A 23,997-nucleotide genomic window follows, 5' to 3' on the forward strand; every position below is an offset into this window, starting at 1 on the left:
CCATTCTTATTTAGTAGAAAAAATATAGTGCATGCACTCATACAGCGCATTATCTTCAGTAAACAATAAACATGAAAATAAAAACCTAAACGCAGGCGCGGCCGGCACAGGTAAGAATGGTGAGGTGGTGGGGTGGGAGCGGGGCAGGGTGGAGGGGGGTAGTCGACAGGCGACGGGATAGGTACAATTATATAAAACATAAATAAAACCGCTTACCTTGGGCATCCCGCATCGCTGATTTTCTTCTCATCCATCCTATCTGAACAGCTTGCCAGAGTGGTAGTGATTGCACCAGAGGCTTTGGGCGGTATCCATGCAGGTAGGCAGCGGAGCAGTGGTTTTGGGCCGCACTACTGGTGGCAATGGGCCTTGTTGTGTGGACTGCTGGACACAGTCTAGTGTTTCTGCCAGCCACTCCCCCGAGGGCTGGCCCACACACACACCGTCCCTCACCCCTCCAACACGGACGTCACCAGTCAGGTGACCCCGCTAATAAAAGGGCCAGAGCGCACGTGCTCATGGCTAGTGTTCCAGTACCATACCTAAGTGTCCGTTTTGTCATTCCGACAGTATGTGGGCCTAGGGCCCAGAACATAACAGGCCTCACCCAGACAGGACGTGGGCAGTGGCCTCCACAGACATTTTTGGGGAAGCTACACCCCTCTCATTGTAACCTACAATTCATAGGCTTGAATACCTTAGTACAAATCCAGCTTTCATCCTTCTACGGTTGGTGAAATGAAAAAGGAAAAGCTGAAAATTGAAAACACATATTATTCGTGTGTCAACTGACAATTCTGGTTGTGGTGTGCACTAGATAAATGGGCAATTTTGTTATTGTTTCCTTCTGATTGTTCATGAAGTCGACAAATGCATGCCTGAATAAATAATCCCACCTGCATCAATCCACACGTTGTATACTTGCTTCGAATGGAGATATTTCGAAAATATATCACATGTCGACAATCTACATTGGTGCACGTCTGCCTCCCTGTGGACCTTGAGGAGCGTTGCATTGTATTGGAAGAATGTAGGTTCCATCATGGTTAACTATGTATTTTTCGTTTATTCAATAATCTAATATGTTTTTGAATTATAATTAATTATTAGATCAAGAAATACATGCAGTTACTTTTCCCTGTATTACCATCCTGTTTTTTAATATTATTGATTCCCACGGTAAATGCATGTGATTTTCTAAATGTGATGCTTTCTGGACGCAGGAAAAATAGAAAGATAATTCAATGATGTGTTTCATATAAACGCGTCAATTAAAAAAAAATCAAGTCCACTCTGGAAATGGTGCCTATTGAAGTGATTTTGGCCCAGGGGTCATGTGAAATGGGGACCTCATCGCAAATTTGAAGGGGGCACACAGTGAAAAGTAAAAAAGCTTGTCTTCCCACTCTATCGTGCACCATGAATAATCACCAATAGCAGAGGTTCCGAAATGGCCATTAGTTTGAAGACGTCTCATTGGTTGTAAATCCTACGGAGACATTGTTTACAAGATGGCCCCTTTAAAAGGCTGAAAGGTAAAATAGTGCCTCACAGGAAACACGTCTGTGTTCAACGTGAGCACTATCAGTGTTTTGTAACTGACACATCACGCCAAGATTGGGTTTCAGTTTCAAAAGACCTTTATTCGAATTTGTTAAAATTCATAAAAGTACCGACACATCAAAGAACATATACATACACATAATACAAAACAGTTAAATAATTTACATTTCATAGTAACAAAGCAATTCATACAGAGGATAGACAGTAAATTCCATTAACTTATAAGGTTTTAGCAGTAGTATTTTTTGACTGAATCTGATTACAAGGACTTTCCATAGTCTTGCGTGCACGTATGGCTAGTCTTAGAAAAGTGCTAGTGCGAAATGTCAGTTCATCATTGTCCAGGGTGAGCAGCAGCATGTAGGATTCCTGAAGTGTAAGAGGTCTGAGCTTTCTAAAATATGGGGTTAAAAGCCATTTGGTATATCTCACATAATATTTACAGAAAAACAGAAAGTGCAAATCATCTTGAGTGCTTGTACCGTCACAGGGGCAGGGGGTAAGGACAGTATGGTGTTGATACCCCAGAGGAAAAGAGAGCAGAAATTTAACAGTTCCTGCCCTTAGACGAAACAGTAGAGATCGTTCCCAATTTGACATAGGCAGTGATAGGTAGGGTGGCATGATTTGCATACAGAAACCATTACCAATGTATTTTTTTACCCCTGATTTCTGTAGTTCAATTCCAAGCCGTTCATTACGATAAAGTGCATAGAGTGCCTTTTGAACCTCATGTTTGTCCTTTGGTTCAATAGCCGTTGGCTCAGTAAACAAAATACCTCTTCCAATTTCATTAAATATTTTAAAAACTTCTTTAAACCAGGGGATCTGTATACCATTATCACTATTGAGGCAGTCCCTAATGATGTTTTGCGTAAGGGCAGCAGCCTCATTCCTCCAGATTCTGATCCAGAAGAGTGCTGGTCTTGCTTTAATAAAGTCGTTTATGAATGGGAGGTTAAGTTCGTTATGACAGATGAAATTGGAAGAGGAAATTGGTGCTCCCAGCAGTTTCCTGCAAAAACGGTTTTCCTCTCTTTGAATACCAATGCTGCTGGCCGAACCCCAAACTTCGGCTCCATACGTAGCAACAGGGGAACACTGTAATTTAAAAATTTGAACAATAGCTTTAGTGGCGCCGATTTTCTTAGGGCGTGGGAGACTCAGGACGGAGTTGTTGGCTTTCGAGAACTTGCTCGTGGTGTGGGCCACATGCCCACTCCAGGAGCCGTTCGCAGCGAAAACCAACCCCAGATAAGGGAACTTATGGACAGATTCGAGTTTATCTGTTCCAATTTGAATAGTGCCGAGTTTCCTTTTGCCCGGCCCACAAGTCATAATAAAAGACTTTTTAAAATTAACTTTTAAATCCAGTCCCTCCATAAAATTTACAAAACTATGTACAAGCAGACGTAAGGCGTTTGGTGTACGTGCCAAAAGGACAGCGTCGTCTGCATATAAAAGTACGGGCAAGGGATTTCCTAAAATGATTGGGACATCGGGGGTAGCTTTCTTTAAACAGTTGGACAGGCCATTAATATAAATGATAAACAGCAGGGGTGCTAAAACGCACCCCTGTCTCACCCCCCTCCCTATCTTAATGGCTCCCGATACCTCTCCGCCCATACCAATACGTACCCGAGCTTTCAAGTCAGTATGGAGATAGGCTAAGAATCTAACAAGAGTGGCATCGAGACCATTTGACAGGAGAGTTAACCATAGCTTGGATCTATTCACAAGATCGAATGCGGATGAAAGATCCATAAAAGCTAGGTAAACGGGGGATGAGCGAGCAATGCAGTATTTATCTATTATCAATTTTAAGTTTAGGCATTGCTCGACTGTTCCTACCCCACTCCTAAACCCCATCTGGCAGGGGTCTAAAAAGTCAGAATCAGACGCCCATACCAGTACCCTATTATAAATTATTCGTCCTAGTATTTTTAAAGTATTGTCCAGGAGGGAGATGGGACGATAGTTTACTGGGTCAGATCTGTCTCCCTTTTTGTAAATGGGGACAATAATACTAGTAGCCCAGGTGGCAGGCATGGCTACATGTGGAAGACTATTAAAAATATTTAAAAGTATTGGTGTCCAAAGATCAACGTTAAATTTAAGGATATCTATAGGGAGGCCGTCTGGCCCGGGCGCCTTGTTGCCTAGGCTCTCTTTGATAGCTTTCCTGACTTCTAAGTCCGAAATCTCTAAGCCTGCTGTTTGGTTCAGGTTAGGGAGAGGTTGCTCATCAGAGGGGGCAGCATAAATATTAGAAAAATGGGTCTCCCAGGCTGTACTGGTTATGTTGCAACTAATTTTAGTAAGCTCTTTGCCCATTTCCCTCGTTCTCCTAACTGCCGTCCAAAATGGGCCGCTGCCACCCAGATTGGCGCTGATAACCAGCTTATCCCAGTGATCGGAGAGCAAATTTGCCTTCCTTTTCGATGTTTTATCTTTATAGTTTTTCCTGGCGGCTCGAACAGCGTCCTTACACCTGGGATTGGCAGAGAGGGCCTTTCTTAACTCTCTATTGGCCACGGAGCAAGATGTATCAAACCACCGTGGCTCTTTATGGTCAGTAGAGAGTGGGACTGACAGGAGAGTTTTTATATTGGTGCATAAAGCTTCAAAATCAGTAATTAGTTCTTCATTATTTGTACTGGGGGAGGAGAGACATTTCAATAGATCCGGATATGCCTCCTGAATCGTATCTATAATGGCCCCACAATCAATTCCTCTCCATTTAAGGCGAAGGCCATCAATTGAGGGTGTGATATCCCTAGCTCCATTTAAATTCATAAAAATCGGACTGGGTGCGAGGTTAAAAATAGCAAACAAAGGATTATGATCGCTGAAGGACGTTTGCACCACAGAAGATTTGATTAAACAGTCCGTTAACACAGGTGATGTAAAAATGTAATCGATAATTGAACCGTTATCCCTGCCCTTAAACGTAGGGGCATAGGGAAAATTCATATCATACCCTACACTCATTACATCAACAAGATTAAAATCAGAGAGTATGCTAATCAGTTCCAAACCCCTGCGGTCATTACAGTGATCAAAGTTAGTGGATCCATAGTTATCTATAAGTTTCACATTAAAATCTCCCCCGATCAGAATACTAGTCTTAATATCTACTGACATGGAACAATCAATTATATTTAAAACCTTAGATAAAGCAACAAAATTTTTGTTCGGTACACCATTAAAATCATTATTGTAAAAATTGATTAAATAAATTGTGGTCTTTGATTTCAATTTATATTCCAGAATTTGAATGTTGGAATTAGCAAGGTTATCTGACTTCAAAACATTAATTGTACCGCCTGCCAAAATTCTAATCCCCGTAAAGAGTCCACCCACCGCTCGGCCAAAACTAGGTTTTAGAGATGTCAGGCTGAAACAGTGGTAGCCTTCGATATACAGGTTATCAACAGCCCAAGTCTCTTGGAACATGAGTATGTCTATGTCCTTAATTAGTTCGGTCCAGGCAGGGTCAGAGAGCTTGGATTCTAAACCTGCGACATTCCAGCTTAGGATTGATAGGCCGTGTTTGAACCCCTGGTTAATAAATGTGCACCTAGTATTCCCATTATCATAGATAGTTGATTCGTTTGAAATGGCCGGAGTGCTATCCGACAATATGATTTCTGGAACTACTGTTTTAGCATGGAGTGATGCAAGTGAATTTATGATTGTGGCATCCTCTTGGTTACAGGCTTTTGCATTCTTGCATGATTCATTATTAAGGGGTATGCTCAGTCAATCCTGTTCGTCTAATGATGATAGATAGTCGAACCGATTGAAAGTTGGGATATTGTACATTGGCCTGACTTGTGTCGTCTGTGCAAACTGGAATGGGTTAGGGATTGGGTAAGACCTATCCCTGTGATTGCTCTGACGCATAGTTGGGGCTTGAAAATGTTGTGGATGGTTGGGGGTAAGAATTGGCATTAGAGGTTGTGGATGCCAATTGGGGTTGTTGGAAAAGGTTCTGGTTTTGGGCAAAAAAGGGTGATTTGACCCTTGCACCAAAATTCATCTCTTGATATGAGTTAATGGGGAAATTGTTGGGAGGGTTAACCGTGGCTTGTTCTGGAGGTATCAGGTGTCGATAAAAATATCCTAAGGGAAGGAGCGTGGTGTTAAATTCCCATGGCGATGGTAAAGGGGCGTTGGCTAGTGTTTTCTCTGCCCAATGTGGTTTTCTAAAACTAATAATGACACAGTCGCCCTCAAATTTTTTCCTAAGGGGTCCAATCCAACCCACCCGCTGTGTGTTAATAATCTCCCTTGCACCATCAATCGGGTAATTGCAGTTAGTAATTAGCCAGTGCAGGGTTTTATTTTTGAGTGATATGGGATTTTCATCCTGATCCTCTCTTAGTTTAGTAACGTTTACTAACACTAATACATATGCACCGCATTCCGGAGGAAGATTGATGCGGGCCGGAACTTGTCTGGGCGGTTTTGGGATGGGTTGGGTCAAGATAGAATTGCTTGTAGAAATTGAAGGGTGACCTGTGGTGCTCGCAGTTGAGAGTGTGATATTCGCGGTGGTATTGATGCCAGGATCCTTTCTTATATCTGTGGATTTGCTATTAGTGTGTGGTGTTGCTGTTTTTTGTTTAGTAATTGGGCCATTGGCCAGCGCAACAGGTACAACTTTATCTGCATTATTTGGGGCGACTGGGGGTACTTGTAAGATAGTTGTTTTGGGGCCTACTATATTGGTGGGGTTACTATTTTTTGTACTGGTTGCAGGACCTCCCTTTAGGAAAATCTTAAGAGGGTTGCTCAATTCATCTAGCTGTTTTTCTAATCGAGCAAGCCTATTTTCGATTGGGGATAGATAAATGCTTAATAAATCCCCCAGTCTTTCCAACAGGGGGTCATATGCCTTGTCTATATTTCCGTTAGTGTTCGTTGTTCTGCCCTGCTGAACAGTTTCACTATCATCCCTCTGGGGTATTACCGTAACCTTAGTCGCGTTATGATTATTGTCAGGGACAAAGTTGGTATTTTTCCCAGGTTTCCTTTGTGCCCGGCCATATTTCCTGATCGTAGTTACCCGGGGCTTGGGTACGTGTAACTTCAGTTTTTGAACTGCCCCCTCACGCCTACCTCTAGCATGCCTGGTGTTATCAGCAGATTGTACTTTGGGAGAGGGGTTAATTAGTAAGTCAGGCGTTTTTTCCAGGTCTGTGCTAGTGTCGGTATCTGTGTCTAACAGGGGAATTGAGGCTGAGAGGTTAACCTCGCTAGGAATGGTGTGTATGTCAGCACAAACATCAAGTAGGGGTCTGATGTTATTAGGCATAATTTGTGCAGGTGTAGTGGCGGTAGCAATAAGGCCAAGCGAAGAACGTTTGGCATTCGCCAAGTCTTGTGATACCCTGCGTTCTAGTAGGTTTATGCCCTGGTTGATGGCATCATTGGCCTTAGAAATAAAAAGGTCAATGGGGCCAGTCACAGCGGCAGCAGTTTTGCTGCGGGTGCCTCTTGGGGCCATGCTGACAAATAATAACCCCTGTTCTGCGGTTTGGGTTGTTACGCAGGACTACAGATACAAGTATCAATGACACATAGCAAACATTATAGTTATAAGGCAGATGTTCCCGGAAATGATAGCAGTACCCACAGTTCCCAAATGAGGAATGGCCAGTGAACCAATGAACAGTACCTTCAAGTTGTAACGAATAGGTGAATAAAAGGAGGTGGCCCCGTCCCGTCCTCCTCGTGCCTCTGAGGGCCTCAGAGGGCCCGCCCTTGTCCCGGGCTTCTCCCGGCGCTGCCCGCGCGCGTCCCGCGTCGCGCACAGTGTTGGGAGTTTATTATTAGGAGGAGGAGGGGCTAACTGGCCACAGGTGCTCCTGGCTCACCGATTAGCGCTGGGCTGCTGGGAGTGGTAGTCCGTGTTCTTCCAGGTACACGGAGGGTGGCGGGGAACAGGTTGGCTTTTCTTCCCGTTTTCGACCCCCAGAAGTACGCCCTCAGTCCACGGGCAGCACAGGTTCCCCACTGCAGGCAGGACAGGAAAGGAAAAGCGCCGGCAAGAAAGCCTCACGCAGCGGCACCCGCGTTAATGAAAGGAACCATTGTCACATCCTTTGTGCCAGAATTTGAAATTTAGAGCATTTCCAATGAGATGTCTTGTGATGATCTCAGCTTCACGCCACTGGAATCGATCAAAAAAATTAAAAACAGGACAAGAGGTGTGTTAGGAAGGTCCAGTGATACTCAGAAACATTCAGCCTCTGGTGCTTTGAGTACACGTTTATAGGTTTATAGAGAAGTCAATAGTAAAGGTGTCCATTACGCATTCTATGGTAGTTGTTCGCAATTACTCCGAAGCCTCAGGGGCTGATAAGTGCTAATTGGTGTCTTTAATTAACCTAGGCATGTCCCTCAGAGAGAAAGGAAAAGGGGAGTTGATGATGTACAGCTGTGGCAAAAAAGTTATACAATAGTAAAACTCCAATAATGCAGCTAAGCGCAGACTGTATAGATCCTTTTGGCAGACAGCTCAGAATGGCCAGTGCCCATCAGTCAAAATCTATTTACTTAGACCTTGGCATTGTCACACTTAATTTTAGACCACACTTACACATGTTCAGTTCCTGTTTGAATCATATATAAAGAGGCATTAAGGAGAGATGGATGTATCACAAATCATTCATTCCCTATTTTTTGCCACATTCATCACCTGCTTCCCTCTTTTTTGTCTCTTATTTTTGCTCATTGAAGTTTGCAAATAATATCCTTTGGACACGCATGGCTCATTTCTCTTCCCTATTTTCAGGGAGAGTTTGATGGCTTCCTGGTCTCCTTCTGCATTAATCTTCATCTTCAATCAAGAGCTACAAGATTCCAGAGAAGGTTTTTTGCCTTTTGAGACTATTTCCTCCTAACTGAACCCTCTCTAAGGAGACACCAGGCAGATTCACATGCATTATTAGATGCAGGAGAGAAGGGTGGAGGCGACCTGTATTTGAGCAATCAAGAAGACAACTTAACAGAGGTTCATAGCATTCATTCCTTGACATACTGAAATCCAAGAGCTACTGATGTCAAATTATATTGGGTTTGGTTGGATGTTTGTTCCCAAACGTTTGTGGGGGTTAAGGAATCGTCACAATACTTGTTTACTATCCCCCACCAGGGAGATACGGGGATTTTTGCAGACTGAATGCCATGAAGGTCCCAGGGATCATCATGGTTAGATCCCTGCTGTGGCCCAGAACCGATTGCCACACTAATGTACTTCAATTCTTTTCTCCCTTGGGCTATTGTGTGCTGCACTTGTTGAGGGTGCCTATGTGCAACATTCCGTCCATCATCTTGTGTGTTTTGCGCTTGTTGAGGGGCAGGATCTAGCACTCTATGAATGTATTCAGGATTAGGCCCAGGCAAAATTTGTTTTATGACGGCAAAATTAGCGTAGCTTTGGTAATGTCTTGTTACGCTTGTTAGGTGACATTCTATTAAACATCACATAATTATGCAGTTTGTGGTAAAAACTAGGGGTGGGCGCAATTTGCGTAATTGCGTTACGCAAATCTCCGCGAAACGGTAAAAAATCTCCGCGAACACGCATAAATTCCGCGAACACGCGGAATTGCTTGTTCGCGATGCTTTTTTCCTGTTCGCAATTGCTGTTTGCGTGCTCGAGGAGAAATATCTCGTGAACATGCATTTTGAGAACGCGAACAAGCAAAAATTTCGCGAAATCCCGGAAAGCAGACTTTTGAGCAATTCCGCGTTCTCCGCGGAACGCGAAATTACGCAAATTCCGCAAATTCCGCGAGCGGAACAGAATTTGCCGCCCAGGCCTAGTAAAAACTACTGCGAATGCACCATACACATAAGCAAACAAAAGGTGGTTTTAAAAAAGTTTTTTAGCACAAAATGCATCCTCATCTCTAAAGTGGATGCGAGTATGCAATTTGCGCTATGATACAGTAACAAATTCCAAATTTACATGTCAAGTAATTTTGCTGAAACCTTGTGTAAACACGTAAGAGAAATGTACGCACAACCTTCAGAATGCATGGCTTATCATATTCACCTTCCCATTTGTAATTAAATAACCATCACTAGGCTAATATGTTCGGACTCTCAGGAACCCCGGTCCCGCACTTTTGTTTCCATGAACTTTATGCAGCAGTGTATGACTTGGCCCTTTTTGGCTAATTCCCTAAACGTTTTGCTTTCCCCCTAGACCTTTTTTCTGACATGATGTTGCCAACTTACAAGCTTTGGACACTTTGCCACTGCTAAACAGTGTCAAAGTGCAAGTGCTCCCTGTATAAAGTGTAATGGTAATTGGTTGTCCATGATTGGTCTGTTTGCCTTGCTAGCAAAGTCCCTAGTAAAGTGCACAATGTGTGCCAGGGTTGGTAACGCCAATGCCACTAGTGGGCCTGCAGCACTAATTGTGCCACCCACGCAAGTAGCCTTAAAAAGGGAACTAAGGCCTGCCATTGCAGTGCCTGCATACAGTTTGTTAAATTGCCATGTTGTTCTGACAAGTGCACTCACTTGCCAGACCTTACCCTTCCCTTTCTATGCACATCAGGCACCCCTATGGTAGGTCTAGGGTACCCCCTTGGCAGGGTGCAGTGCATGTGAAAGGTAGGACATGTACTAAGGTGTGTGCTATATCCTGACAGTGAAATAATCTCCATTTAGCTTTTCACTTTTGAAAGTCCATCTTGTCCATAGGACAGAATTGGGAGGCTGTGTAATATGTTTTCCAGCCTATCTTCCTAAAAGCTTAAGATGGAAACATGATGTTTAGTATGCCTGAACTCACAATGTAATAACACATCTTGTTATGAAGGTGGTTTTTGCATTGTGTGTTTAGAAGCCACTCTTTTAGAAGTGGCTGAGTTTTTGTGCTCTAACATTTCTGTGTGTCTCTGCCTGGCTGTGGATTGACTATCTAGATTTGAAAGCGATAGGATCTGGGGAATGTCTTGACCCAGGGTGGGAGGTGAGACAGCAACAGGCTGACCTGCATCTGGAGTGTAGGGGGAGGAGAAGCCCCTAAAGGTGAAGAGGCCTGGGTTGCTGCCATAAAACAATTGTCCCATCTCCTGCTGAGTGATAGAGAGTCCAGACCCCCACTAATCAAAGGAATAAGGTGTCACTGGCAGGGAGGCATCTACAACTGGTTTGAACAGGGGTCAGTGCCCCCCTGAACACAAAGACTTCAAAGCCATTGAGGGGTATAACCATGAGAGCTGAAGCCCCTGAACTTTGGAGAATGGCTTGATCAAGATTGAACAAGACTGGATCTACTTCGTGGTCAAGAGGAACCTTTGCCAAGGAAGAAACAACTGAAGAGACTGAAGGAAAGGACTGACCCCTGCTGTGTGTGCTGGGGCTGGTCTGCAGTTTGCTCTTTTAACCGAGGAAAGGCTAAAGGGACTTTGCTGTGTGCTGTGTCCCCCTACTTGAAAGGACTTTGCTGTGCTGTGTCCTGAAGTAACTAATCCCGAAGGGCCCGAGGTGAGCTGGCTCCCTGTTGCGGAAACTCAGGAACACAAAAGTTTCAAGGAGAGTCTCAGCAACGCTGTGTGCGTGTGCTTTTTGCAGCCTGAGACCCTCGTAAGGAGTGCCCTGCGATCGTGGGCACTTGGAGTCCAAGACAGTCTCAGCGATGCATGTGCGTGTGCTTTTTGCAGCCTGAGCCCTTCATGAGGATTGTCCTGTTATCGTGTTCACCGGAATCCAAGTGAGTCTCAGCGACGCTGTGTGTGTGTGCTTGGTGTAGCCTGAGACCTTCGTGAGGATTGCCTTGTTAACGTGCACACCCGGAAACCAAGTGAGTCTCAGCGATGCTGTGTGTTTGTGCTTGGTGCAGCCTGAGACCTTCGTGAGGATTGCCTTGTTATCGTGCACTTGGAGTCCAAGTGAGTCTCAGCGACGCTGTGTGCGTGTGCTTTGTGCAGCCTGAGTCCTTCATGAGGATTGCCTTGTTATCGTGCACCCGGAGTTAAAGTGAGTCTCAGCAATGGTGTGTGCGTGTTCTTCGTGCAGCCTGAGACCTTCGTGAGGAGTGCCTGGTGATCGTGCACCTGAAGCAGTAGCGGTCCGTGGAGGGAGTTCGGTGGGGCAGAGAGGCGGGGCAGGGGAGGGGCAGGGTGGGGAAATGTAAACACCGGAATATGGATGAACGGAGGTAAGTACACATTTAAATAAATAAAACGAATTTCGTTGTGCGCTGCAACAAAAGATGTTCACATGAAGAGTGAGGGTAACGTAGAAGACCTGAAGGAGGAGGAATTTATTTGACAGATCAGTGAGGTGGGGGTTGCTTCTGAGTCTGTGCACCCTTTTTATACTATCACGGTGGATGGGGTGGAAGTAGGCATCATGGCGGATTCTGGTGCACGCTATACCTTGATTGGAGAGGATTATCTGAAGAAATATCCCCATCACAAATTATTTGAACTACATATCAAACTTGCAGCTTATGGGAACAAGCCCATAGAGTTGTTAGGCTACCTTGAGGGTATGTTGAAATTTCAAGGAATAGAGCTGCGTTCCAAGGGACTTATTAATAAAGCTAAATCCCAACCACCCGGAACAGGTCCTGGGGGCACAGTTGAATGTGTGCATGATGTGTGATATAAAGTGGCATGAAAACTTTACCGGAGGTATTAAAAAATGAGTTAGGTTTGCTCAAGGGCTTTACACACAAAATTGTATTAAAGGAAATAGCGAGTCCAAAAGTGTATAAGGCTCGCACTGTGCCTTTGGTACTGAGGGAGCTTTTAAAGAAGGAGTTTCAAAAGTTGTGTGATGCAGGAATTATTGAGGAAATTGAAGCCTCAGAATGTTTGGCACCGGGGTGTGTTAGCAAAGAAACTGAGTGGAGAGCTCAGAATGTGTGTGGACCTGCGGGATTTGAATAAGGCCATCTGGGTAGACAGACATCCTCTACCCAATTTTGGGGATATGCTGATGACAATCCAGGGTGCAAGAGTGTTTTTCACCCTGGATTTGTCATCAGCCTATCATCAGATAGCATTACATCCTGATTCGAGACATCTCACGTCATTTATCACCCCAGAGGGAGCATACAGATTTAAGCGCATGCCATTTAGTTTGGCTTTAGCCTCTGCTGTTTTCCAGAGGGCAATGCACCAGTTGTTCAAGAGACAGAAAACGTGACTTATTTTCAGGATGACACCCTGATTTTTGCCTAAAATGTGGCCAAACAGGATGAAGTCTTGTATAAGGTGTTGAGTATTTTGCAACAATGAGGTCTAACCATAAAGCTGGACAAGTGTAAGTTTGGGGTTGATTGCACTGAATATTTGGGTCATTGTCTGGATGAAAGAAGGTGGCACCCAAGTTGCAGCTGGTGAAAGCCATTGAAGAAGCCTCATCACCGAAGGATGAGAATCAATTGAGATCTTTTTTGGGGTTGGCTGAATACTACTCACAGTTTATCCTCAGGTTTGCAGACACAACTGTGTTTATGCAGGGGTTGATGATGGAGAATGCAAAGTTTGTTTGGTGTCCTGAGTGTGAGCAGGAGTTCAAGTAGATTCAGTTGGAGATTGCATCTGCCCCTTCCCTCAAGCGTTTGGATACTCATGACGTGAGTATAGTGTGTATTGATGCTAGTGCTATAGATTTAGAGCTTGCACTTTCACAACAGAGACAAGGAAGAGAAGTCACTATTGCATATGCCTCTAGAATGTTAAAGGATGCTGATCCCATGTATTCTACAATTGAGCTGGAAGCACTGGCATGCGGGTGGGGGGGGGTTAATCATTTTAAGAAATTTGTGTGGGGTACTGAATTTGCTATTCATACTAATCGCTGCCCCTTGGGTGATGTTTTTACCAATAAGGGTACCACTCTGGCTTTGTCTAGAATTTTGCAGTGGGCCCTGAGAATGTTGGAGTTCTTGTGTACCATGGAATACATGCCAGGGAGGAAAAACGTTATGGCTGACTATTTACCGCGCTTGCCGGTGGAGTGTCAGAGTAACAAAGTGACGGATGATAGTGGCGAGTTGGTAGCTAATGATTTTACTGTCATGGAGGGTCGCAATGAACATGAGGAATGGTTGCAGGCGGTAAGGGAGGATGAAATTCTGCAAGAAGTCGTGAGACACATGTCTGTGCAATGGCCAGCTAAAGGGAAGGTTTCTGAGGATGTGGAATAATTCCAGAATGTTAACATGGAACTGTCAATGGAGGCTGATATGTTGTTCAGTTGGGAATTATTGGTGATGCCAGGGGTTTTGAGATCACGCATTCAGGCTCATTAAGGGCATGGGGAAATGAGTGTGTCCAAGCGTAACATCAGAGCAAAATATTGGTGGCCGGGATTAGATAAAGATGTGGAAAGGATGGTTAGAAAATGCTTATCATGTGCATGGAGCAATAAGTCTCAGAGGACTGTGACTTATCTCCTGGTAGAAGTGGAAAAAATTGATGCTTTGTGGAAAAAAATGTTTGGATATAATTGGGCCACATAATGTACTACAGTCTTGTCCTGTGTATGTCTTGGTCACTATCGATTATTATTCTAGGTTGCCTGAAGTGGAGTTCGTGAATCATATAACAACCCAGGAGGTGATTACATTTTTGAAAAAGCTGTGGGAGAGAGAAGGTGTTTCAGAAATCATTGTAACCGACAACGGTGTAAAATTTGTATCTCATGCCATGAGAGAGTGTTTGCTATTGTATGGAGTAGAGAACATCAGGTCATCAGTATATTATCCACAGAGCAATGGCCTGGTTGAAAGATGGAGCAGGACATTGAAGGAGGAAATTCAGTTGGCTATAAGTCAGGGTGAACAGTAGAGAGTTGCTGTGCATAAGCTGGCGTTACCATTTGAAGTCCTGAAGGGTAGAAAGCCTAGAGCGCTGATGACCAAGGGAGTGCCAAGTGAATGGAGGGATGACGAGTTATCGGGTGATTCCAAGAGCATGCTCAAGACGCAGCTAGTTGTTGGTGATTTGGTGCAAGTAAGGAAAGGATGGAAGAAAAGTAAGGGTTTGTCTAAGAAAGTGAACTGTTAGTCTGTATTGTTGAGTGATGGTAATGTGTGGAAAAACAAAAAGGTGGTGAGGGTGCCTGATTGTTTGATGGATGGAGAGTCGTCCGAGGAGAACAATAAGGTAGTGAAGAAACCTGGTGGTTGGATGGATGGAGAGGCATCCGAGGGGAGTTTGAAGATTGAGAATGGTTGTGAGGGCATGGGTACCCAGGAATGACTGAGCAAAGGAAGTTGAGGCAGAGAAAAATGCGTTACATGCCTAAGCGGTTTCAAGATTTAATCATGGGTCATTAAATGTACTTCATTCGTCAATGTATATTTTATGTTGCTCAATTTGTTTTATGTACTGTTTTTACCTCTTGTCTAGGCTGAACTGTTGTTATCAAGAAATATACAGTTTTGCCATGCATTTTGTTTATGTTATGTGTGTTTTCCTTTGGGTATGTCATAAGTTTATTATTCTTTCAATTAAATGTTATTGTATTGTCCAATATGATGGGTAAGATGTGCTATAGCTGTGCTTCGGATGCTGTACTGGTATTCTATAGGGTGAACAGTCACAATATCGAATTTCAAATATCGATATGGCAAAATATTGAGTTTTAAATATCGAGTGGACATATTTTCGATTTACAAAAATATAGTGGTGCAGAATATCGAAATGCAGGTAAGAAATATAGTTTTTCATAATATCGAAGTTAGTAATATCGATAGTCATAATATAGGGGCCCATTAGCATAGCAGGCGGATGGACACCGCCCTACCAGCAGTGGCGATCCGCCCGCCAACACACCCCGCCGGATGGCCTTTTACCCCTGCCACATTAGCATGGCGGGGGGTACTACGGTAGAAGGAAAGACCATCCGCCGCTTTTCCGCCGGTAGGCAATTGTCCCGTTTGCCTACCAGGCGGAAAAGGCCCATAATATGGTGGCACCGCCATCCATATTAGTATGTAGTATGTGGCATTTTCAATGCCTTTCCATGGCGGGGACTCCGCCATGGAAAGGCATGCGGATTTCGCCTCAGGGGTGTGTTGCAGGCCCCCAGGGGGTTGGGGGGCTGCACTATGGTACCCCCCAACATTGGCATGGACAAGGTGGCAGGCACCGCGCGATGCCTGTCACGTTGTGCATGCCAATGCACAACATGCATTATTGACATTGCGGCGGGTGCTGCTTACAGCACCGCTCGCTGCAATGTTAACTATGCAGGATGCGATGTCGCATCCTGATCGCCATGGCGGGACCGTCGCACCTCTTGCTGGGGGTCCCGTTTGCCGTTGCAGTGCCCGTCATCATAATCGACCTCTAAGTTGTTAAAAATATCGTTTTTTTGTGTGTGTTTTAAGTGTTAGTATATGTGTTAAAAGTATCTATTATTTTTGTAATGTATGTTTGAATTTTTTTAAAGTAATGAATTTTATGTTAATTAATTTTTGCGTAATTCAATTCTGTAGCGGGTTGTGGGTTTATAGGGGAATAGGGTGAGAAGTAATTTAATTATAATTTTTTTTTAGAATTAATTATTTATATGTTAATTCGTTTTTGCGTAATTTAATTCTGTAGCGGGTTGTGGGTTCATAGGGGAATAGGGTGGGAAGTAATGTAATTTAAATTAATTAATTAATTATTTTATTAATTAATAATTTAGTATTTAATAATTTCTATTGTTAATTAAGTTAAATATTTATTATTAATTAATTATAAATTGATTAATACCAATTAATTATTAATTGGTAATTATGTTAATGGTGTTATTTTTTTTATTAATTAGTAATTAATTAGTTATTAATTATTAATAATTAATTTGTAAATATGTTAATTGTGTACTTTTTTAGGAGTGGGTTGAGGGTTGTTAAGGGAGTAGGTTAGGAAGTCATTTAGTTTTAATGTAATTGTTTATTATTTTTTATATTAAATTAATTAAAAGTTATTTTATAGTGTTAATTGTGTGAATTAATTTAGATTTGATGGTTATTAATTTTATTGTTCATTGTAATTAGTTAATCAATTAATTGTTAATTAATTAAGTTAATTTATTAATATTTTACAATATTGTAGGTGACATTTATAGGGGGAAATGGTGGGAGGTAAATTAATTTTGAAAAAATAATTCATTCTTAATTAATGTTAATTATATTGCAGGAGTGGGTATATTAAATTATTCCCCTACACTATCCAACACTTTCCCTACTGTTACACTTGGTGGAGTGGGAATATTAAATTATTCCCACCAGCTATCCAACACTTTCCCTACTGTTGCATTCGCTGGAGTGGCAATAGTAATTTTTACCCTCCCGCTATCCAACACTTTCCCTACTGTTGCACTCACTGGAGTGGGAATAGTAATTTTTACTCTCCTGCTAACCAACACTTTCCCTACTGTTGCACTCACTGGAGTGGGAATAGTAATTTGTATCCGTCCGCTATCCAACACTTTCCCTACTGTTACACTTGGTCAAGTGGGAATAGTACATTATTCTAACCCGCTATCCAAGACTTTCCCTACTGATGCACTCACTGGAGTGGGAATAGTAATTTTTACCCACCCGCTATCCAACACTTTCCCTACTCTTGCACTCGCTGGAGTGGGAATAGTAATTTTTACCCACCCGCTATCCAACACTTTCCCTACTGTTGCACTTGCTGGAGTGGGAAAAGTAATTTTTACCCTTCTGCTATCCAACACTTTCTCTACTGTTGCACTCACTGCAGTGGGAATAGTAATTTTTACCCACCCGCTATCCAACACTTTCTCTACTGTTCTACTCGCTGGAGTGGGAATAGTAATTTTGATCCACCCGCTATCCAACACTTTCCCTACTGTACCACTCGTTGGAGTGGAAATGGTAATTGTATCCTTCACGCTATGCAACATTGTCAGTATTCTTATATTTAATGTAGTGTAAAATATATTATTTTTTTTAAAACAATTTTTTTATGTTTTAACTTATCATATATAATTTATTTTTATATTTATATTATAGGTTTATTTATATATATTCTGCTCCAAAGGGAAATGTGGTCCGGATAGCACACAAATCTTGCCCTGTATGGACCCTGCAAGTGGAATCGTCCTCAATCCTGTTTGCCGCTGCTGGCCCACATAGCCGACATTATAGTTACCATGTTGGGTGGCCCCCATAACATTACGGGGTGGTGCACACTCCGTGGCAGGACATCCGCGTATTACATTCTGCTCCAAAGGTTGTCCACCAGGTGAGCAGCTTTATTTATGATAGGCAGGGACGAGGATCCGCTTGTAGAAGCCGCTCCGTAATGGAATTGTCTGGCGCGTTTTGAAGCTCCATATGTTTCTCTTCAGAGGCTTGAATGGAGACGGTGTGTGCAAATGCTGAACCCACTTCGCCATTTTCATATTGCACACCCACCAATGGGAACTTCAAATGAGACTGTGCATTGTGGGAAATGTGGTTCGGATAGCACACAAATCTTGCCCTTTATGCACCCTGCAAGTGGACTCGTCCTCAATCCTGTTTACCGCTGCTGGCCCACATAGCCGACATGATAGTTACCATGTCGGGCAGCCCCCATAACATTACGGGGTGGTGCACACTCAGCGGCAGGACAGCCGTGTATTACATTCTTTTCCAAAGGTTGTCCACCAGGTGAGTAGCACTCGATCAGCAGCTTTATTTATGATAGGCAGGGACGAGGATCCTCTTGTAGATGCCGCTCCGTAATGGAATTAGATATATATGTAATTATATTTTAAATTATATTTTTTACATTTTATCATGAAAAATATGAATTATTTTTTAATATTATTAAGTTAATATATATAATAAAAAATAAAAATGCATGTTTATTTTTTTACATTACATTTACTATTTATTAATTTGAACGTTTTTTTATTATTTTTAAGTATGTTTAAGTATGTTTTACTTAATTATATTTATTATTTCATTAATTTTATATTACTTTTAAGACATTTAAAAAAGTCGATATTTTAGCAATCTATATTATTGACAACGATATTTAGGATTCAATATTTTTGTACTCACCTGTTTGTAGATAGGAAGTCAATATTCGGTCACTCGATATTTTTACCTTGACATTGTGGCAGGTCTATATTCTTCTCCTCGATATTCTGTCAGTGATCCACATCGTGGAATGCTGGAGGGCGAGAGGTGGCAGTTGGAGAGACAGTGGTGGAGCTGGCTGGCAGCTCCCTCTGGTGATCTGAACAAGATAATAAATGCAACTTGAACCTACCTCGTCAGGTCTCCGTTTCAATGCTGTTGTGCAACATGTCTAATAAAAACACTGACAAAGCCAATAGATGTTGCATAAGCGAAACCTATTGGTGTTGCCAATGCTTGTCCTGCAGAGGATTGTTTCATTGCCATGGTGAATAAAATGTAGGGACAGGGCCTCCTATCACAGCAACCCATTCTAGAGAAGCTCCCTTTAGCTTCAATGCTGAAATAGAGTTGTTTATGTTTTTAAAGGAGCTCTTTTTATTAAAGGTGGTGCTGTTTGTACTGGAAGCCTCTCTGTAGTATCTGTATTAGATGGGCACTATTGCAGCACTTATCAATAACAAAAGTGCAGCATTAAGTGGTATATAAATATACAAGTTATTACTGTTTGCAAGTTTCATAATTTTACAACTTCCAATAATCACCAATTTCAAGATAGAACAATTATCTTTTGGACATTAAACCTAAAACACATTCAAATGTAATTTCAATATTGGCGGTCTTTTGGTATTTGGGCCAATTCTTACGGGGTACTTATGCCAAGGTGACCACAGGCACCATTCGGAATAATAATTAAGCCACTCATTCTGTGAGAACTTGATTTTAATTTCCAAGAGCAGTGAGGATGCAGCAATATAGATTGTCTAATTTAATTAGGCACATTTCCAGCTACAGTTTAGTGTAAACGTATTTCCCATTTCTAGCCACATTGTGAGATGAAAGATTCTTTGTCCCAGAGGATCAATTTTCGCATAATGCTGACGCTCATTTAATGTACCACCCGATTTGTGGTCGTCATTTTTCATTGACAGTCACCGCTCTGATTGAGGTAACCTGCATGCACTTAAGCGCGGCCATGCTTCTGGGTGACATATGTTTCAGTCTCTTGATTAAATGCCAAACCTTTGAGTTATGTGGGGGTGTCTGTTGGGTTTAATAGAGATTGACTGCAAACATGTGTCCCATGGGGTCGTAACCATAATCACTTACCCACAGTTGTGAAGACCGTACAGCAGAAGAAAAGAGACCCCAGGAAGCTCCACTGAATTTGCGGGGTTTTGTTCCATTCCATCTTAAAGTGCTTCATCAGGCTCACGGCCTGCACTGTGAAGTTCTGCTTCGGACTCAAGGATGAGTTTCCTGACACAATAAAAGACCAGAATGTTGGGTGAGAAACAATTGTAGCTTAAACATTGACTACCACAATGCTGTAAAGGTAAACATAGTGTTACTATTCTCAACTCTACATCTACATACCTTGGAGAGATATTTTTTCAATGTAAGTTGATGTGGAGCTAACAAGAGTAGATCTATTCTTACCCACATTATTTAATAGCAGTTTCTGGAAGTTCTCCACATAAGACTATGGGGTCTTTTAAACTGTGGGGGAGTACTCTGCCCATCAACGTGACGATCTGACCACTCTATTTAAAGTCGAATCAACCATCGTGTTTCTGCCGAGGATCCCCACTCTGAGTCTGCCAGCAGAATCTTTACACTGACGTACCTACAGACATGGCACTGTTGGTATAAGTACATGAGAAACATCTGTGTATTTGGGGCGAACATTCTGATGCACAGGGAACAGAAGCCAGCCCTGGCACATCCTCTCGACCAGCTCCTAGTAACAAAACCAGCCCCATGGGTCAAAAATAGGCCCCACCCTTCCTGCCCACCAGGAAAACGCCTGGTGCCCGGTATGGCCAGTCCGGCCCTGCTTTTTTCTGTTAAGGAGAAACCAGAAAAGTGTGGCAGTCCAGAACAGAAAAAAAAAGAAAAATGAGCGCCACATCCTTGGAGAAAACTCCAATGGTGTTAGGATCATTATTATATTGTTCCACTTTGGGAGTTTCTTTTTTAATAACAAAGAAGGTTTCCGAGTGACTGCTTGAAGTATGGCGGCCATTCAGTAAACTGACAATGCCTTCAAAGAAGTCGCAGAAAAATCTCTGCCAGGCAGAAATTTCTAAATATGGTGGGTGGTAATCCATCTGGTTGGCAGAGACTATAACCCCCGCCCACTAGCAGACAGCAGCTGACAGCGAGCCACATGCCATATCTCTAATTAAGCACCAATGTCTTTAGACAATCCAAAATTAAACAGGACACAATCTTGTCACTTCTTTTTTTTAAATGTTATTTTGCATTTAAAAAAAGAAAGGGCAGTTTAAAAAACATATTTCATCAATAGCTGACAAAAGGTACAATGCCAAGTTCATGTATATTGCATAAAGTGCAAACGAGCCAAAAGCTGAAATAATATGCAGCTGACCTTTCATAAAGCATATGGCATACAATACTCAGATTGTGCAAATAGCAAAAAAGTGCAAGTGCCTAGCCAATCCATAATGAATCAAGGCAGTGTATTAAAACAGACCAGGAGCGGAGATATTCCTCGACTGAAAGTTCACGGGACATATAGATTGCAGGTGCATGGGAAAAGCGCCAGTTAGGGGGAAAGCGTCTGTGAGTTACCCAGCTTAGTAAACAAAACATGCGTATCCTGCAAAGATAAAAAGACATGCTACATTCTTCCACCATTTTGATATTATGCAAGAATAGCCAAGTTCGATCTGTAATACCCATCATCCAATAAATGGGCTTCCAGATTCAGGGAAAAAAACCTGAAATGTAGTTGGAAGGAGCATATGCAGTTAGCAGGATACACAGAACAAGTATTGGTCACAGTGACCTGGGGCTTCCCTGGTTAAAGTGAAATCAATTCTGTCCAGGACAGACCCCAGCTAACCGCGTCCATTGCCTGTGCAGATCTAGATCACACTCTCCATCCACTTAGTAATGATCAACCAGATCCTCGCACCCCGTCTCAGTGCCTACCGCCCTTTGCACTAATACAGATTAATTTCCATGTTAAATGTTGCCAAAAACCTGGACCTCCATTCTGCAATGCTGGGGGCTCTGAGTTCAGCCAGCCTGAAGATACACTTTTGTGCAACTGCCATAGTGATGAATATCATATATGACTCTTTCTTTAAAGACCCAGTGGCAGCAGTGCCGAAGACCACCCCTAATAACATCATCAAAGGAGTAATTTGAATCTGTCCCCAATGATTATCTCAATGAAGTAAGAAGGTTAGCGCATAGTGGCGGAGGTGCACACAATTCAGGGGCCACTTTTGACAATACAGGAAAGGCGGCGCAGGGGGTAGAAGCTGAAACGTTCTTTGGGGTGCCAATGGGTGGCAGCTTTGATGATCCTGTGTTGAGTAATCCCGACAAGGGCATAGTAAGTACAACCATTGAACAATGCCGAACACTGTCAGGCCAACCCACTGGTAGACTTTGATACAGGAGAGCACGTATTCTCCCTTTAGGCTCAATCAGACTGGTCAGATGAGGATGAAGAATCCCTGGGAGATTGCCATAGAAGAAGGTCACAGGGCAGGGCATCAAGCGATATGGGCAGTCTTAATGGAGGGGGATGAGGCTCCAGTATCGGAAATAGCTGAGAATGAGGCCTACCTGATGGTCAAGAAAAGGAAACCTCAGCATGAGGCTAATAGTACCTACCACAAGGGATGGATTAAAATGGGGCTATTCAGCTATTGTCTTTAAGATAATATGGGGGGTGGAAAATGCCTGTGGGGTCAAATCATCCGCACGTGGCTACTTTGGCATCGATTTATCAAGGCATTATGGTTCATTGAGAGGAAACCCTAGCAGGCAGCCTCAGAGCGCAACTCCCAATAGGAAGTTACAGGGGGCAATTCGTAGAGTTGTCAAAACCTGTGATGATTTCTCTCAAGGAATGACAGAAGTGGACAATAGAGTGGTCACCCTGGAGAGCGAGGTAGCAATTCATAAGAAAAAGGCAAAGGGATTTGAATCACAAATAACTGACACCCACTGGAACCAAGAAGAATTTGAGAACAGGCTTAGGCGCAACAGCCTCAGGATGCTGAGTGTTGTGGAAGGAGCTGAGGGACCTGACACACGAAAATACATTGTAGAGCTGTTTAAAGGCACCTTCCCAGAACTGTACAATTGGAACTGGGATTTGGAGATTAAAAGAGCCCATAGGTTTCCATTTAAACAACTGCCTCTGCATCTGCTGGATGGTGGCAAGGCTAGGGCGATTCTGGGGCTGTTTGGGAACTTTTTACTTAGACAATCGGTGTTTGGACTTGCCCACCCAGACCAGAAACACACTTATGATGGATGGTCATTTTTTGTCAGGGTTAACTTTTGCCATTCCATCGTGGAGCGGCAGTGGTGTTTGAGGAAAATGATACAGCCCTTTCAGAATAAGGGGGATGAAGTGTTTCTGATGAATCCAGCCAATCTGAAGGTCATCAATCAGGACAGGGCTCAATTTTTCACTTCAGAAATTAAAGCAAAAGAGTTCCTTGACATGTATCACTTGGGATAACTGTTCTGGGAAGTTACAATTTGCGAATTTTTGATGATGGCTGATGTCGGTGTATTGCTCATAAGTCTTGATAATTGTATGTGCTGAAATAGTGCTGATTGATGATTGATGTTTCCTCTTGGCTATGAATTTTTTATTTAAACACAATGAGGAGATGGGGCGAAACAGGCTTATGCTTTTGTTTGGAAATGTTTAAGGAGTCAGACATAGGAAGGAGGGCACCCTACCATCTACGGACCTGGATGGTCCAATTGCCCATAGTGGTTGGTTGGGGGGTGTGGAAGGGGGCAGGCGGCTGGGGGAGAGGGTTTAGATGGGGGGACAGGAAAGGCAGAGGAGGCCGTGGGATTTGGTGGAGGGTCAGGGCACAGAATTTCGATACAACAGACAAAGGTAGTGTGTTAGACTCACAGCGAAAAGGTATTGGGGTTGATTCCTTCACATATCTTGTTTTTGGAATAGGGCAGTCTGTTCGCTTTGGTGGCATGCTAGCAGATGGATGCCTCACTTGGTTTAGCTTAAACATTTTGCTCAAAGTAGGTTGGAATGGGTGATAGTAAATTATGTATGTGTACGATCAATGTGTGTGGCCTAAATGATAGGGCCAAGAGGGGTATGGTGGCACTAGGCTTGAGGTTGATGAAGCCGGATATAGTACATGTTCAGGAGATGCACATTCCTTGGGGTAAGAGAGGACTCATGTCTGATCTCCGGTTGTCACTTCTGGGTTGAATACAACAGGGTTTAACATCTAGGGGGTAGTCATTCTTGCTAGTTAATCTAGTTGTTCTGT

The 23,997-nt window shown here is 43.0% G+C and overlaps 1 protein-coding gene across 1 annotated transcript in view; it reads right to left on the reverse strand.

Annotated features, from left to right (window-relative positions):
- The window catches only part of KCNK18 (potassium two pore domain channel subfamily K member 18), a 118,927-nt gene that overhangs the window by 54,997 nt on the left and 39,933 nt on the right, over nucleotides 1-23,997 (reverse strand). The window contains exon 2 of the mRNA XM_085603119.1: nucleotides 19,805-19,954. Within this exon, the coding sequence (XP_085459245.1) occupies nucleotides 19,805-19,954 (150 nt within the window). The remainder of the gene's footprint in view (nucleotides 1-19,804; nucleotides 19,955-23,997) is intronic.

This window comes from Triturus cristatus, chromosome 1_2, assembly GCF_964204655.1.
Source record: "Triturus cristatus chromosome 1_2, aTriCri1.1, whole genome shotgun sequence".
Classification (NCBI taxonomy): Eukaryota; Metazoa; Chordata; class Amphibia; order Caudata; family Salamandridae; genus Triturus; species Triturus cristatus.